The sequence below is a fragment of the Capra hircus genome, chromosome 2 (assembly GCF_001704415.2).
Source record: "Capra hircus breed San Clemente chromosome 2, ASM170441v1, whole genome shotgun sequence".
NCBI classification, from domain to species: domain Eukaryota; kingdom Metazoa; phylum Chordata; class Mammalia; order Artiodactyla; family Bovidae; genus Capra; species Capra hircus.
In genome coordinates this window covers 129,556,843-129,573,067 of record NC_030809.1, presented here as the reverse complement: position 1 = coordinate 129,573,067, position 16,225 = coordinate 129,556,843, and the positions used below count along the sequence as shown (strand labels likewise).

The following is a 16,225-nucleotide window of genomic DNA, read 5'->3' as shown; positions in this document are numbered from 1 at the left end:
TAGATCTTAGAACAGAATCTTAGATTACAGTAATGTTTTTCTTTATAGTTTTATATAAAATCTCAAGACTAGATTTCACATCACTAGAAACAAAGAGAGCAAAAATAAAACCTACAATTTTTAAGGAGTGAAAAAAACAATACTGTAAAAAGACGAGCATTTATAATTTTTTCCTTTATTCTATTTCCTTATCTACATCTACAAATGTATTCAGTGTCTACTATTTCCAGGCATTGTACTAGAAATGTACAAAGATCAGTAAGCTTTCTTCCTTTGAGAAGTTAAAAGGTGTCGGAGGGAAAGAGACAAAGTGTTAGAGAGGCTGTAATAGAAATTTATAAAGGGTACTGCTAAGTCACTTCAGTCCGACTCTGTGCGATCCCATAGACGGCAGCCTACCAGGCTCCGCCATCCCTGGGATTCTCCAGGCAAGAACACTGGAGTGGGTTGCCACTTCCTTCTCCAATCAAGGGTACTGTGAGGCACAAAAGAAAAAGTGGAAGGTCTAAACTGCATTTATTAGGATTACAGAAAGTGTTCCTCTTTAATCTACACTGAAAATTTTATCTTCAGTATGCACATATGACACTGTTTTGCCACAAAACACAGACATGTCTGTGTTGTCAATCCACATATTCTCATATCCCATCCCTGTGGTAGACAGAGGTATCTGCTCAAAGGTAGAGATGTGTTTAACAGTTAATTAGTGTTGTCTGAAACAATAAAATAACAGCCTACACGACAGCCCTGACGAGCTTTTACAAGCAGACTTCACCTGCAACCGTGGCCTCATTAGGATCATGCTGTAAACAACTGGTAATACAATGTTTAAGTAACAGGCACAGCATCTTAAGAAGTCACAAAAGTTACCTGACCCCAGTGGGTGCTATAAAAACTTTCACTAGTTTTAAGACTAGTTAATGCATCAAAATCTTACATTGTATAACTGTTTATCACTTTGGAGAGAATAAAACTGCAGGTGGCCAGGTTTCCCATTCAAAACCAAAGCTTTAGTTCTTGGGTCAATCATCAAACCGGTAAAGATACTTCTGTCTGCAAAACAAGTGATGAATAGTAGCTGAAATCAGAAAAATATTCACTTTAAAAAATGTATACCATTCCACAGCCAACGGTCTGCAGTACCTTTCACTAGGCCTTGAATTACTGCAGACGCCTCAAGGTTTCGGTGAATGATTGTTATCTCTGTGGGTAAAAACAAACAGTTAAACATAAATGAGTCAGATTTCAAGGCAAAAAAAAAAAAGGGGAGTTTATATTCTTCTGATATATACCAGAATACAGAAGACAACTGAGGTATGTTCTTGGGGTGTGATTGAAGAGTTAGGACTATAGTTTGTTATTTAACAGAAAAACTAGGGGTGGGATGAGGGCTTTTCATCCCACCTTTCAGTCCCTGTTGGAACCTCTAAGTTTTCTGCTGTGACTATGACTACACTGAAAATGTTAATTCAGAAACTTATTTGCCCCCAAAGAGATGGTTACAGTTTACTTTGAAATGAATCACTGCACCAATGGGTTGGTCGGCCATGCTCTCTGTTGAGGTGAAAACAAGGCAGTGGGCTATGGGATTCACATCTCAGCTGAGTTATAACAGGATGACCAAATGCATTGGTGGAATCACAAGACGGCCTCCATTTCTGTCAAAATCTCACAGTGAGATAATAGCTCTCACACTGAGATAATGGTTATACCGAAGGAAAATCTCATAGCATTCTTACAAAAATGCCATTATATTGTAAAAACACAAACGCCCATTTCAACCCTTCTTTTATTCCCCCAATCATCCCACATGAAAAAGTGCCACAACAATAACTGAATACACTTAGCCCTATACTCTCATAAAAACATCTCTGGAAATGTAGGATTCTGGTGGCACCTAAGGGCAAGAAAGGGATGGAGAAAAGATGAGAAATGGAAGAGAAAAATAGGCTGGTTAAATCCTATGCTACTCTTGCTTTGCTGTTTTCCATTCCCTACAGACGCTAGCTGATTTATGACATTACACAAAATCATATTTCCTCACGACAACAAATTCAGCCTTACTGTTATCGGAATGTGAAGTGCAGAACAAATCCCCGGCTGGTGACACTGAGATATGTTCAATGGTAGCGCCTAAGCGGGGGAGGAACTCCTTATTCTTCTCTGCTGCCTCACGCCACTCTACGAGGACAGACTCACGGCCACCGCTCAGCAGACTGCTGCCTTCTCATCCACCCAAAGAAATGAAACAGAGAGAGAAAAAACAGGAAGATATAATCAATGTTGTGAGTTTTCCTACGTTAGAGAAAAACTTTTTAAAAAAACATGCAAACAAGTGTCTTTATATCTTTTAATAAACCTGCAAGACTAAAGATTTAAAGATCACTGATTCATGGATTTTTTTTCTTTCCAGTAATGTGGCTACTTCGTTGCTGACCAATTCTGCCAATAACTAGAAAATCTGGGTAACACAAACATCCTCCAGGCCCAAATGGCTTCACTAGTGAACTTTTCCAAACATTTAAAGAAGAAATAAACCAGTTTTACTCTCTTCCAGGTAACAAAATAAAAGAACACTTGAAGACCAGCATACTTCAGCACCAAAACTAGTACACCATATGAAAAGTGCAAGACAATTTCTTAACAGGCAAAAACCACCACATGAAAACAGCAAGCTGAATCCAGTGATACACTAAAAACACAGGACATCACTGCAGGGTAAAGTTTATTGTAGCAATGTGAGGTTATTTTAACATTTGAAAAATAAACCAGTGTAATGAACGCTACTTAGAGAATAAAGGAAAAATAAATCATCAGTATTTTATTACAGATGCAGAGAATGTAAATGATATTATTCTAGACCCATAATAGAAACTTAGTAAACAAGTAGTGAGACCTTTAAAATTTCACCAAAACACCTATAGAAAATCTATGAGTAGTTTAGTGGTGAAACACTGAAAACCTTCCCCCTGTGTTGGGAACATCATACCACTTTTATTCAACATTAACCTGAGGACCTAGAGCACTGAAATAAGAAAGGCTTAAAGATCAGAATGAAGTAACAAATTAGATGCTAGCAGGGTGGATGAACCTAGAATCTGTTATAGTTAAGTAAGCCAGAAAGAGAAAAACAAATATAGTATATTAACACATAAATATGGAATCTAGAACAAGTGACATTGATGAACTTACTTGCAGGGAAGGAAAGGAGATGCAGGTGCAGACACAGAGTGGACTTGCGGACACAGTGGGGGAGGGAGAGAGGGATGAACGGAGAAAGTCGGGTGTGAGACGGACAGCTGGTGAGAAGCTGCCAGGCAGCACAGGGAGCCCGGGGCGGTGCTCTGTGATGGCCTGGAGGCATCGGATGGGGGCAGGGCAGGGGGGCTAGGGACGGCAGGGATGTATGTGCAATTTATTTGCATTGTTGTATGGCAGAAACTAACACAACATAATAAAAATTTAAAAAAAAAGAAATTAACATGTGATACAGTATTATTAACTGAAGTACAGATTTTGTTCACATTTCAAATTTTTATGTTAGTGTCCATTATTTGTTTTCATACCTTATTCAAGACTCTACATTGTATTTAATTGCACTGAGCAGTATCAGCTGCATGCAAAAAATTCTGGTGAATTCTCTTGTCACTTTTATTCTATTACAAATATTTTGTAATTTTCCTTGTTATGGCCTCTTAGATATACCCCTCATTCAAAAGTGGACATTTAATTTCCAAATATATGGGATTTTTAAAAGTAGCTCTGCTATTCATTTCTCATTTAAAAGATTCTCTGCAACCACCCTGTTTCTCAGTCCTCTAACTTTACTGAGTCTTTCAATGGCTAAGGCAAAGGTCTCTCTTGGTAAAGGTCACACTGCACTTGAAGAAAACATGTGGGTTTTTTCAAATATCTTTTGATACTGATCTCTAACATAATTCCACAGTAAAAAGAGAAAAGACTCTATAAGATCAATACTTTATGACTATAAAATTTCTGCACCTGGTCTTATGTCTGGATATCTCCTAGTTTATAGTCTATGGGAACTTGAATAAAATTTGTATTCTACTGTTGTGCGAAAATTGTATTAATCTTAATTACGTCAAATTGGTTCATAGTGCTTTTCAGGTCTACTATATTCTTGGACTCATCTGTACATTCATTCTAATAATTTCTGAGAGTTTGATATTGAAACTCTAACTAAAAATCTTAATTTATTGACTTAAAACAGACAACTGTAATATATATGGTGAAACGACATGTAACTTTGTTTTGTATTTTCCAGGTCTCCTGTAAATGTGTTACTTTCATAATTTAAAAAACAACAAAAATTAGATGCTTTCACAGACAGCATGACTGGGTTCAAAGCAGAGCCAAAACAGTTTATACAGTTAATATTTATCCTAACTTATAAATAGTTCTAAAAACTGTTTGCACAGACAACTAATTTCTTTCTTCAATTAACTCTTATACACATTCAGGGTCAATTCTAACATTTCACTGACAACCATGTACTATATTACTCCTTGTTTACAAACAGTCATGTGATTTAAAAAAATGACATCAAGAATTCAGCTCTCTATTAGCCAAGATGATCTGCAGTACCTCCTGCACAAAAGCCCTGGGTCACAGCAGAGGCTTCTGGTATTCGTGTTTACTTTCTTTGAGTGCCAACTAATCTAACTATGCCTTCTTCCCTAACCCCACCTGAAAAGGCCGATCCTGAATGTTCCAGGGCTTAAGGATAAGTAAGGCCATCAAGAAAGCTATGACTAATAACTAGCTTGACAGGCGGTGGGCAAGATGGGTAAGGACAACAAAAGAGAAAAGTCACAATGACAATATTTATCAGCTGATCTTGGTTCTGATTTGAGCAGGGGCCACAGCAGAGAGAAACAAACTGAGTAGGAAGGGCAGAAGCACCCGCCTTGGGTCAGGAAAGAATAAAGACACTGCCTGAACATTACAAACGCATTTACACAAAACACCACAAACACCCTCTGGGGTGTACTCTGGGGGCTGGGGTGGGGGTGGGGTTAAAGATAAGATGGCCTAAGTCTTCCATCCACAGGGTTAACACCCTCTTCATTCTCCTTTTGTCCCCAGTTCCCGTATGTCGAGGCTGGACTCCTGCTGTACTACTCTAAGGGTCCCACCCTTCCAGATACCACTCCCCAACCCCCAAAATCAAAAGCACAAATGGGCTGAGGATACCTTCTACTTCCCAAGAGGGCTCCAGTGAGTTAAACCCAAGAAACCCTGTAGGAATCCAGAGCACACAGCACTAAGACTTGACCTGGCCATCTCTAGGAAGACTTGCAGGAAGAAAATCCACTTTCTCCAGGGACATCAACCCCTGGAGCATCTAGCATCCCCTCCCCTGCATTGTTCGGAACCAGTCAAAATATGACATGATTTTCAGCACACAGGTGTAGGGATGCTAAAGTAACCAAAGACAAAATGTACCCCAAATTTCTGTTGCAGGTCATCCTATTTTATTTTTACTCATTACAGCCACTCTCATGCAGCTTACATGGAACGAAGGACTGAATTAACTTCAAACAGTGAATGTGGCGATCTAATAGGTAAAAAAAAGAAAGTTTTGAACTAGATCTAGGTCCAAATCGAACTTACTAGCCATGTGACCTTTTAAGCAAGTTAGTTGTCAACTATAAAGCTCATTTATGGCATCTGTACAATGAGAATAAAGGTGCCTATTATTTTTGGAGTCAACGATGAATTGAGATAATGGATGTGAAGCATTAGCAGTCACTTGCTCTTGATAAACTGCGTTAGACTCATGGACAGCAAGGACTTGACAATGTGCACATATATTAAAACAAAAAAGTAATATAATTTAAATAGGTATGTATTAACAAGAGGCTTTATGAAAGGTGTACACTTTGATACTCTAAAGGGCTCTGAAACCTTAAGCAAATGGTATTGTGCAATAAGCGTTGTGCTAACTGTGCCTAAAACACGGGTAATATAAGCGCTTAAAATTCATTTGGCCCAGGCAATTTTAAGTCTTTCAGACTATATATACAGTGAATTAAAATACTTGGTTCACACATTTCAAAAGTTCATTTTAATGATTAAATCTGCACTTACCTGTCACTGAAAAAGCCAAATCCATAACCAAATCATGATGCCAATGTAAACATGTATATGTGTATTTCTTTTCATCATCAAAATTCCTCCTGTTGGAGAAAACCAAAATTCTTAATTTGGTCAAAGGGGTTATGTTTATCAAGCTCACTGGTTTTAATGTGCAAAAAGAACACTTTCTATATCTAAACCAGTCACTTCTGCAAACAACAAACCATCACAATATCCTACTAGTTCAATATTCACTGTTGTTACTCTTTCCATTTTACTTAAAGACTGACAAAAAGCTCTCTTATAGATAAAATGCACCTTTTTTACTCCTAGGGCCAAGGGTGGAAATCTTAAAATAGGAAGTCTGTGCAGCGAAGAGTATAGTTATATAAGAAAGGGAGGACGCCATCTCTACTATTAGCAGCTGCTTTTCAGTTCTATCCTTCTCCCTGTACCCAGGTACATCTCTGTTCTGCAGGACTAATCCAGAAGAAATAAGTGATCATCAAGCTTTTCAAGAGTAAACCGACCAAAGACGAATTTTGCCATCCTTGTGACCAGTTGCTATGCAATCTTCTTTTGGGTGACATGCTACACATGTAAAGTTGTTCCTAGCGTGTTTCTTATTTCTTGATGATGATAAGGTAAACCTAGAAGAAAAAAATTTTACCTTGATTATTAAAGACTTGGTGGGTATGATATAGTTAGGTAAAAGGGAGGTCCATCCTTATCAAGCCAAACTGGTGAGCTCTCAGATGTACTGAATATAAATGTATGATTTTTAAGAAAAACTGTGACCAGGAATCATGAATTGTGTTTTATAAACATTTATTGTTAAACAATATAAACTTTATGTGAATAACATTCTGCCATAATAACTTATCCATAGAAGCCACTGAGAGTGAAGTAAAGAATAGACAGTCCTTTTTGTGGTTTTCTACCTGGCCAAAGTTTGTTAAAATTTCTTGTTTAAGCCAAGTTTTTAGTATTAAGTATGGATAAGCCTAAGAAATTATATCTGAGACAACTGGATAATCTGTTTAAAGATGTCAGGATGCTTATTATACTGCAAAGGAAAACAAATGTTAATCTTAAGGCAGGGTTAAAGAGGACAGCGTCATTTGAAGAGTGACTTCTCATGCTTAGCACTGTGTTGCTGTGTGCTGTGCTCAGTCCTATCTGACTCTGCACAATCCCACAGACTGTAGCCCACCAGGCTCCTCTGTCCATGGGACTTTCCAGACAAGAATACTAGAGTGGGTTGCCACTTCCTTCTCCAGGGAAACTTCCCAATCCAACAATCAAACCCATGTCTCCAGTATCTCTTGCACTGGCAGACAGATTCCTTACCAATGTGCCACCCGGGAAGTCCCATGCTTAGCACTAGCCTCTTTAAATATATTATCTCATTCATCCTTACAACTCTATTCAGTTCAGTTCAGCTGTTCAGTTGTGTCCAACTCTGAGACCCCATTGACTGCAGCACACCAGGATTCTCTGTCCATCACCAACTCCTGGAACTTACTCAACTCATGTCCATCGAGTTGGTGATGACATCCAACCAGCTCATCCTTTGTCATCCCCTTCTCCTCCCGCATTCAATCTACCCCACCATCAGAGTCTTTTCCAGTGAGTCAGTTCTTCCTATCAGGTAGCCAAAGTATTGGAGTTTCAGCTTCAGCATCAGTCCTTCCAATGAATATTCAGGACTGACTTACTTCAGGATTGACTGGTTTGATCTCCTTGCAGTCCAAGGGTCTCTCGAGAGTCTTCTCCAACACCACAGCTCAAAAGCATCAATTCTTCCATGCTCAGCTTTCTTTATAGTGCAACTCTCACATCCATACATGACTACTGGAAAAACCATAGCTTTGACTAGACGGACCTTTGTCGGCAAAGTATGTCTCTGCTTTTTAATGTGCCATCTAGATTGGTCACAGCTTTTCATCCAAGGAGTGTCTTTGAATTTCATGGCTGCAGCCAACATTTGCAGTGATTTTAGAGCCCCCCAAAATAAAGTCTGTCATTGTTTCCCCATCTATTTGCCATGAAGTGATGGGACTGGATGCCATGATCTTCGTTTTCTGAATGCTGAACTTTAAGCCAACTTTTTCACTCTCCTCTTTCACTTTCATCAAGAGGCTTTTTAGTTCCTCTTCACTTTCTGCCATAAAGGTGGTGTCATCCGCGTATCTTAAGTTATTGATATTTCTCCTGGCAATCTTTGATTCCAGCTTGTGCTTCCTTCAGCTCGGCATTTCACATGATGTACTCTGCATGTAAGTTAAATAAGCAGGGTGACAATATACAGCTTGAAGTACTCCTTTCCCTATTTGGAACCAGTCTGTTGTTCCATGTCCAGTTCTAACTGTTGCTTCTTGACCCACATACAGATTTCTCAGGAGGCAGGTAAGGTGGTCTGGTATGCCTATCTTTTGAAGGATTTTCCACAGTTTGTTGTTATCCACACAGTCAACGGCTTTGGCATAGTCGATAAAGCAGAAGCAAATGCTTTTCTGGAACTCTCGTGCTTTTCTGATGATCCATTGGATATTGGCAATTTGATCTCTGCTTCCTCTAAATCCAGTTGAAAATCTGGATGTTCATGATTCACGTTCTATTGAAGCCTGGCCTGGAGAATTTTGAGCATCACTTTGCTAGCGTGTGAGATGAGTGCAATTGTGCAGTAGTTTGAACATTCTTTGGCATTGCCTTTCTTTGGGATTGGAATGAAAACTGACCTTTCCCAGTCCTGGGGCCACTGCTGAGTTTTCCACATTTGCTGGCATACTGAGTGTAGCACTTTCAAATCTTTTAGGATTTGAAATAGCTCAATTGGAATTCCATCACCTCCACTAGCTTTGTTCATAGTGATGCCCACTTGACTGCATTCCAGGATGTCTGGCTCCAGGTGAGTGATCACAGCCTCATGGTTATCTGGGTCATGAAGATCTTTTTTGTGTAGTTCTGTGTATTCTTGCCACCTCTTCTTTAATATCTTCTGCTTCTGTTAGGTCCATACACTTTCTGTCCTTTATTGTGCCCATCTTTGCATGAAATGTTCCCTTGATATCTCTAATTTTCTTGAAGAGATCTCTAGTGTTTCCCATTCTATTGTTTTCCTCTATTTCTTTGCACTGATCACTGAGGAAGGCTTTCTTATCTCTCCTTGCTATTCCTTGGAACTCTGCACTCAAATGGATATATCTTTCCTTTTCTCCTTTGCCTCTAGTTTCTCTTTTCTCAGCTATTTGTAAGGCCTCCTCAGACAACCATTTTGCCGTTTTGCATTCCTTTTTCTTGGGGATGGTCTTGATCACTGACTCCTGTACAATGTCACGAACCTCCATCCATAGTTCTTCAGGCACTCTATCAGATCTAAATCCTTGAATCTGTTTTTTACTTCCACTGTATAATCGTAAGGTATTTGATTTAGGTCATATCTGAAGAGTCTAGTGGTTTTGCCTACTTTCTTCAACGTAAGTCTGAATTTTGCAATAAGGAGTTCATGATCTGCATTTAATGGTATCATCCCCATTTAAAACGTATGTTAATCTGAAGTACAAGGAGGTTCAATGAACTAATTTGAGTCATGTTAAGCCCAGATATCCGAAAGCCTATATTCATTCCTACTGCCATAAAATGAATGAGGATCATCTAGAAAAGACTTTGGAAATCACATCCCAATTCTGACAGCAGAAATCTATGTGTGGATGGGGTTTTAGGGAGACAAGCTCCCTAGGATTTTGTGGGTAATAATTTTGACTCACTGTGGATTAAAAATTCTACCTTTATATCTTGTGGTTTCATAATTTTAATATGGTAGAGAAATAACATTGGGTCACAGGATGAATAAAATTAAGATAAATACAATTACAATGAACTCTTGAGTAAATAAAATAAGGCTATCAAAACGGAATTCTTACCTTGTTGTTGTTTTCTTTTTGAAAAAATAAACAGACAAGTAGAAGTCCCGTACTGCAGCAACATACTCCCCCTGGTATTGCAAAGAGAAGATAACATTCATAAAAACAGTTAACACCCTTTAAAAAGAAATATTCTCATCACAATAGTTAACAAAGCAACAAAATTGTTTTGCTGATTGAGTATATTAATATGAAACAATATATTACAGTTTAACAATGGAAAGGATGTGCAGTTGCTTAGTTGAATCTTTGTGAGCCCCATGGACTGTAGCCCACCAGGCTCCTCTGTCCACGGGGATTCTCCAGGCAAGAATATTGGAGTGGGTTGCCATGCTCTCCTCCAGGGGATCTTTCCAACCCAGGTCTCCCACACTGCAGGCAGATTCTTTAACATCTAAGCCACCAGGGAAGCCCAAGAATATTGGAGTGGGTAGCCTATCCCTTTTCCAGGGGAACTTCCCAACCCAGGAATTAAACTGGGGTCTCCTGCGTTGCAGGTGGATTCTTTATCAGCATGATTATTGTATGGAAAGGATACTCCCATTTTTATAATAATCAGAAAATTAAAGAGGAATGTAGATCCTATATCCTAAAACTAGACTCTCAAACTTTAAGTATAATGATTAAAACTTTTTTCTATTATGGCATAATTTATCAACAAAAAAGTGCAGCGTCTAACATGCATATAACCATGTAACCATCACCACAATCAAGATTTAGGACATTTTCTTTGCCTCAGGAGTGCTCATTTGTTCTTTATTCCAGTCAATCCCCAATGCCTCTAGCCCTGCCGGCTATCACCATAGCTTACCTCTCAGCCTGTTCTATAACAGAATGGTAAATATTAGGTTGGTGCAAAAGTAACTGTGGTTTTGTATTGCTGAACTTTGCCATTTGATATTGGAATACATTCTTAAATAAATGTGGTTATGTTATACACCATTTTGATGCATATTTCTCACTTTATGTTTTTTGCTAATGACTTATTGCTTGCTGTTTATACTTATTTTTAGACTATAGAAATGGTATTAGACGAAAAGCAAATTTATGTGATTCTCTTATTTGAGTTCAAAAAGGATCATAAAGTAGCAGAGACAACTCACAACATCAACAACACATCTGGCCCAGGAACGACTGCGGAATGTACAGTGCAGTGGTTGTTAAAGAAGTTTTGCAAAGAAGACGAGAGCCTGGAAGATGAGGAGGGTAGTAGCTGGCCATTGGAAGTTGACAATGACCAACTGGCAGCCATCATCAAAGCTGATCCTCCTACAACTACATGAGACGTTGCCAAAGAACTCAATGTCAACCATTCTGTGGTCGTTTGGCATTTGAAGCAAATTGGAAAGGTGAAAAAGGTCAATGAGTAGGTGTCTCAACAGCTGACCAAAAAGAAAAAAAAAAAAATATATATATATATATACACTTTTTATTCTATGCAACAACAATGAACCATTTCTCGATCTGTGACATATGAGGAAAAGTGGATTGTATATGACAACCAGCAATGACCAGGTCTATGGGTGGACTGAGAAGAAGATCCAAAGCACTTCCCAGAGCCAAACTTGCATCAGAAAAAGATCGTGGCCACTGTTTGATGGTCTCCTGTCTTGTCTGACTCACTACAGCTTTCTGAATCCCGGTGAAACCATTACATTTGAGGAGTATGCTCAGCAAGTTGATGAGATGCAGTGAAAACTGCAATGACTGCAGTCAGCACTGGTCAACAGAAAGCGCACAATTCTTCCCCAAGACAATGCCTCACTGCACATCACACAAACAACACTTCAAAACATGAATGATTTAGGCTATCAAGTTTTGCCTCATCTATTATATTTCACCTGACCTCTTGCCAACCAACTACCACTTCTGGCATCTCAACAACTTTTTGCAGGGAAAATGCTCCACAATCAGGAGGCAGAAAATGCTTTCTAAGAGTCTGATGAATCCTGAAGCATGGGTTTTTATGATACAGAAATAAGCAAACTTATTTCTCATTGGAAAAAATGTCTTGATTGCAATGGTCCCTATTTTGATTAGTAAAGATGTGTTTCATGTGTATAGCTGTGGTGGATTCATGCTGATGTATGGCAAAACCAATACAATATTGTAAAGTAATTAACCTCCAATTAAAATAAATTTATATTTTAGAAAATTAAAAAAGGGGAAAAAAAACAAAGATGTGTTTCAGCCTAATTATAATGATTTAAAATTCATGGTCTGAAACCAAATTACTTTTGCACCAATCTAATACATTCCAATGGTAGCTCCATATCACCTTTCTGAGATTCACCCATGCTCTTATATGTATCATCAGTTCCTTTTTATTGTGAAGCAGCAACCATGAATGCATATGTATTACAAATCATTTATTCCCTTATTGACACACACTTTCTCGTACATGTCAGTTTGTGGCCATGCTTTCATGTTGCTACCTATAAGCAGAACTGCTGCGTCACAGTAAAGGCACATGTTTAACTTTACCCCATATTCAGCCACCACTCAGTACCACACAGCAGCAGCAGCGGCTCAGACGGTAAAGCGTCTGTCTGCAATGCAGGAGACCCAGGTTCGATCCTTGGGTTGGGAAGATCCCCTGGAGAAGGAAATGGCAGCCCGCTCCAGTATTCTTGCCTGGAAAATCCCATGGACTGCGGAGCCTGGTAGGTTACCGTGCATGGGGTGGCAAACAGTCGGACAGGACTGAGCGACTTCACTTTCAATTTCAGTTCCGTCACTATCTGTTCTAGCGGACGTGAAGTAGTGTCTCATTGTGCTTTTAATTTGTATTTAACTGATGACTATGATGCTGAAGAGTAATGACGTTTATAATGTTTTCTCTAAGAAATTAACCGTTTTTAGAAGAAAGCCAAAATAATGTTACAAAACTTAAGACTAAAGAAACATGCCATCATGGTATCTAGGGGCTTTCTATGGTACTTGATTTGATAGCTGAATAAATTCTTGTATGAACATCATACGGTTACTGTTTCAGATAAAAATTTAAGTATACACTGCTGCAGTGCTAAATGAAGAAAAAAAAGATAAAAGCCCTCAGATAATTATTCAGTTTGGGAAGTTATTTTATACATATTTAAGAAAAAGTCTAGAAAAAGATTCCTCAAATATTATGACTTGTGAGATTTCATTTCTTTACTTTTCTGTAAAGGCATATTATTTATAGACATGGAGGTCATATTTTCAAAAGACATATATCTATAATCAAAGAATTTAAGTGGTTTTACGTGGTATAGGCTAAGAAGTACAGAAAATATGTCAAACCATTGATTTTTCTGAACAATTACAGAGTTTATAAGGGCAGTAAGACAATATACAAAATAAGAACGGCCCTAAAAAAATCTATACTGCAAACGTATGCTAAAGCTGCAAGACAGTTTTTTTAGCTACTAACAAAGGCACTGTAACTCAAGGCAATATTAAATGACTGTAACATAAAATACTCAGAGGAAAGATTACAGGAAAGAGATTTTATGTACACAAAAGAAAACCAACAAAGCAAATTTTACCTCATTTCCAAAGGCAATGCACTTGGGTGACTGATTTACATAATCCAAAACAAAGGAGAGCTCCTTAGCTTCTATTTCCTGACTTGATGATTTTGGTAGTTTCACTGAAGCCAGCTGAAAGACATCTAGCCAAAGGCAGCTATATTAATAGAAAGCTTCTCCAGAGAAAAACATGTGTGTGTGTTCATATAAGACCGTTTATCAGAACTCCAGAGTTCACTTGATGCCAAGATCATAATTCTAGGCTATCTGAAAAAGCTGCACTCTTCATTTGAATATACAAGTTTTAACAGAAGTCTAATCTCACAACTCATTTACGTACACACACAAGCATCATATAGGTAGAAACAGGAAAGAGTTTCTTTTACGGGTGCATTTTGCTTTCCAAAGTGCTGAGGTGAGCTTTAAAATGGAGACAGAATACGGCATCCTGGTGAAATGAGCAGCCACAAGCAAGAAATCTGAGAGCTTTCAGAAATGCTATGGACTTGCCACACATACATAGGATAAATCTTTTCTGTAAACTGGCACGCTTTTCTCTTTGCATTTTGTAAAAATAGCTTCTCCTTAAACAGGAAACAGTTATATTTCACTGCACTATTTCTTCCTTATCCTCTACCAGGGAAGCCCCCGAGACTTTACAATGAATACAAAATTCTGTAATGCATTGATCTACTATTTTTTTCTGTTTTCCAGTCTTTCTTACAGCCTTTTCATTCATCTCAAACTGTATATGCCTAAATCCTAAAAATGTATTTTCTTTTCTAACGTTAAGTCTTCCCCAACACTGCCCACTTCAACTGAGGAATCATGTGGTGAGTATGGGGAGTGGCTACCAAACTACAGTGATGAGCAAAGCCACCTAGGAAGATACAAAAAATGCTCATTCCTAGACCAAATCTCAGACCCAGTGAGTCGGAGTTTAGAAACATTAATTTTGTAATATGCATACAGATTAAGAATTAACAGAGACATTAAGATGCAGAAGGAAATGGCACCCCACTCCAGTATTCTTGCCTGGAGAATCCCATGGACGGAGGAACCTGGTGGGCTACAGTCCATGGGGTCACAAGTGTGGGACACGACTGAGTGACTAAACAACAACAACAGACATTAAGAATTCACATATTTATGTACAGGCAGAACCTAAATACTGAAAAGTGCTATTTTAAACAGTCACCATATAAGGCAACAATCATTTTAAGAAATATACTGCCATTTCCAGGACATTTTTTGAAATGTCCCTTAAAGACAGTTTATGCTCTTGAGAACTCTATATGCAGGTCAGGAAGCAATAGTTAGAACTGGACATGGAACAAGAGATTGGTTCCAAATAGGAAAAGGAGTATGTCAAGGCTGAATATTGTCACCCTGCTTATTTTAATTATATGCAGAGTACATCATGAGAAACGCTGGGCTGGAAGAAGCATAAGCTGAAATCAAGATTGCCAGGAGAAATATCAATAACCTCAGATATGCAGATGACACCACCCTTATGGCAGAAAGAGGAACTAAAAAGCCTCTTGATGAAAGTGAAAGAGGAGAGTGAAAAAGTTGGCTTAAAGTTCAGCATTCAGAAAATGAAGATCATGGCATCCAGTCCCATCACTTCATGGGAAATAGATGGGGAAACAGTGGAAACAGTGTCAGACTTTATTTTTGGGGGCTCCAAAATCACTGCAGATGGTGATTGCAGCCATGAAATTAAAAGACACTTATTCCTTGGAAGGAAAGCAGAGACATTACTTTGTGAACAAAGGTCCATCTAGTCAAGGCTATGGTTTTTCCAGGAGTCATGTATGGATGTGAGAGTTGGACTATAAAGAAAGCTGAGCATAGAAGAATTGATGCTTTTGAACTGTGGTGTTGGAAAAGACTCTTGGGAGTCCCTTGGACTGTAAGGAGATCCAACCAGTTCATCCTAAAGGAAATCAGTCCTGGGTGTTCATTGGAAGGAATGATGTTGAAGCTGAAACTCCAGTACTTTGGCCACCTCATGCAAAGAGTTGACTCATTGGAAAAGACTCTGATGCTGGGAGGGATTGGGGACAGGAGGAGAAGGGGACGACAGAGGATGAGATGGCTGGATGGCATCACCGACTCGATGGATGTGAGTCTGAGTGAACTCCGGGAGTTGGTGATGGACAGGGAGGCCTGGCATGCTGCGATTCATGGGGTCGCAAAGAGTCGGACATGATTGAGCGACTAAACTGAACTGATGGGTCACATAAGAAAACTCATAGCTTTTTATTCTTTCATGTCACATTTCTGATAGATAAAAACATTACTCCTTAACATGGTTGTTACCAAATGACTTCTAGCTGAAAACGATTTCACTTTCACAGTTGTGACTATTCTCAAGTTACTTAAAAGTTCATGACATTAGCAATCTGCAAACTGTTTCAACAAAAGAAACAACGACCCCCCTCCCAAATCCCCCAAATCTAACTACCAACACCCCCCCAAAAACAAACCAAAAATCTCCCCAAAATTTCCGAACCACCCCCACCATGGAAAGGATTGCTTAATGAGTTGTGGGCCAATCTAGCTGACCACCCAGTTACAAATTTAAAGCTGCTCTGTACTTTGTATTCTGAATACAACTCTATTTTTAGGAGGATAAACACAGGTTGCACTGGGATTCTTAAAGTCTGAGATTAGAAAAATGCTTTG

At 38.7% G+C, this 16,225-nt stretch overlaps 1 protein-coding gene across 1 annotated transcript in view; it reads right to left on the bottom strand.

Annotated features, from left to right (window-relative positions):
- WDR75 (WD repeat domain 75) overlaps nt 1–16,225 on the bottom strand; it is a 35,451-nt gene that overhangs the window by 10,790 nt on the left and 8,436 nt on the right. The window contains exons 5-11 of the mRNA XM_018065506.1: nt 13,553–13,677; nt 10,026–10,096; nt 6,630–6,749; nt 6,112–6,200; nt 2,065–2,223; nt 1,144–1,203; nt 938–1,053 (exon numbers count right to left, since the gene is read on the bottom strand). Of these exons, the coding sequence (XP_017920995.1) occupies nt 938–1,053; nt 1,144–1,203; nt 2,065–2,223; nt 6,112–6,200; nt 6,630–6,749; nt 10,026–10,096; nt 13,553–13,677 (740 nt within the window). The remainder of the gene's footprint in view (nt 1–937; nt 1,054–1,143; nt 1,204–2,064; nt 2,224–6,111; nt 6,201–6,629; nt 6,750–10,025; nt 10,097–13,552; nt 13,678–16,225) is intronic.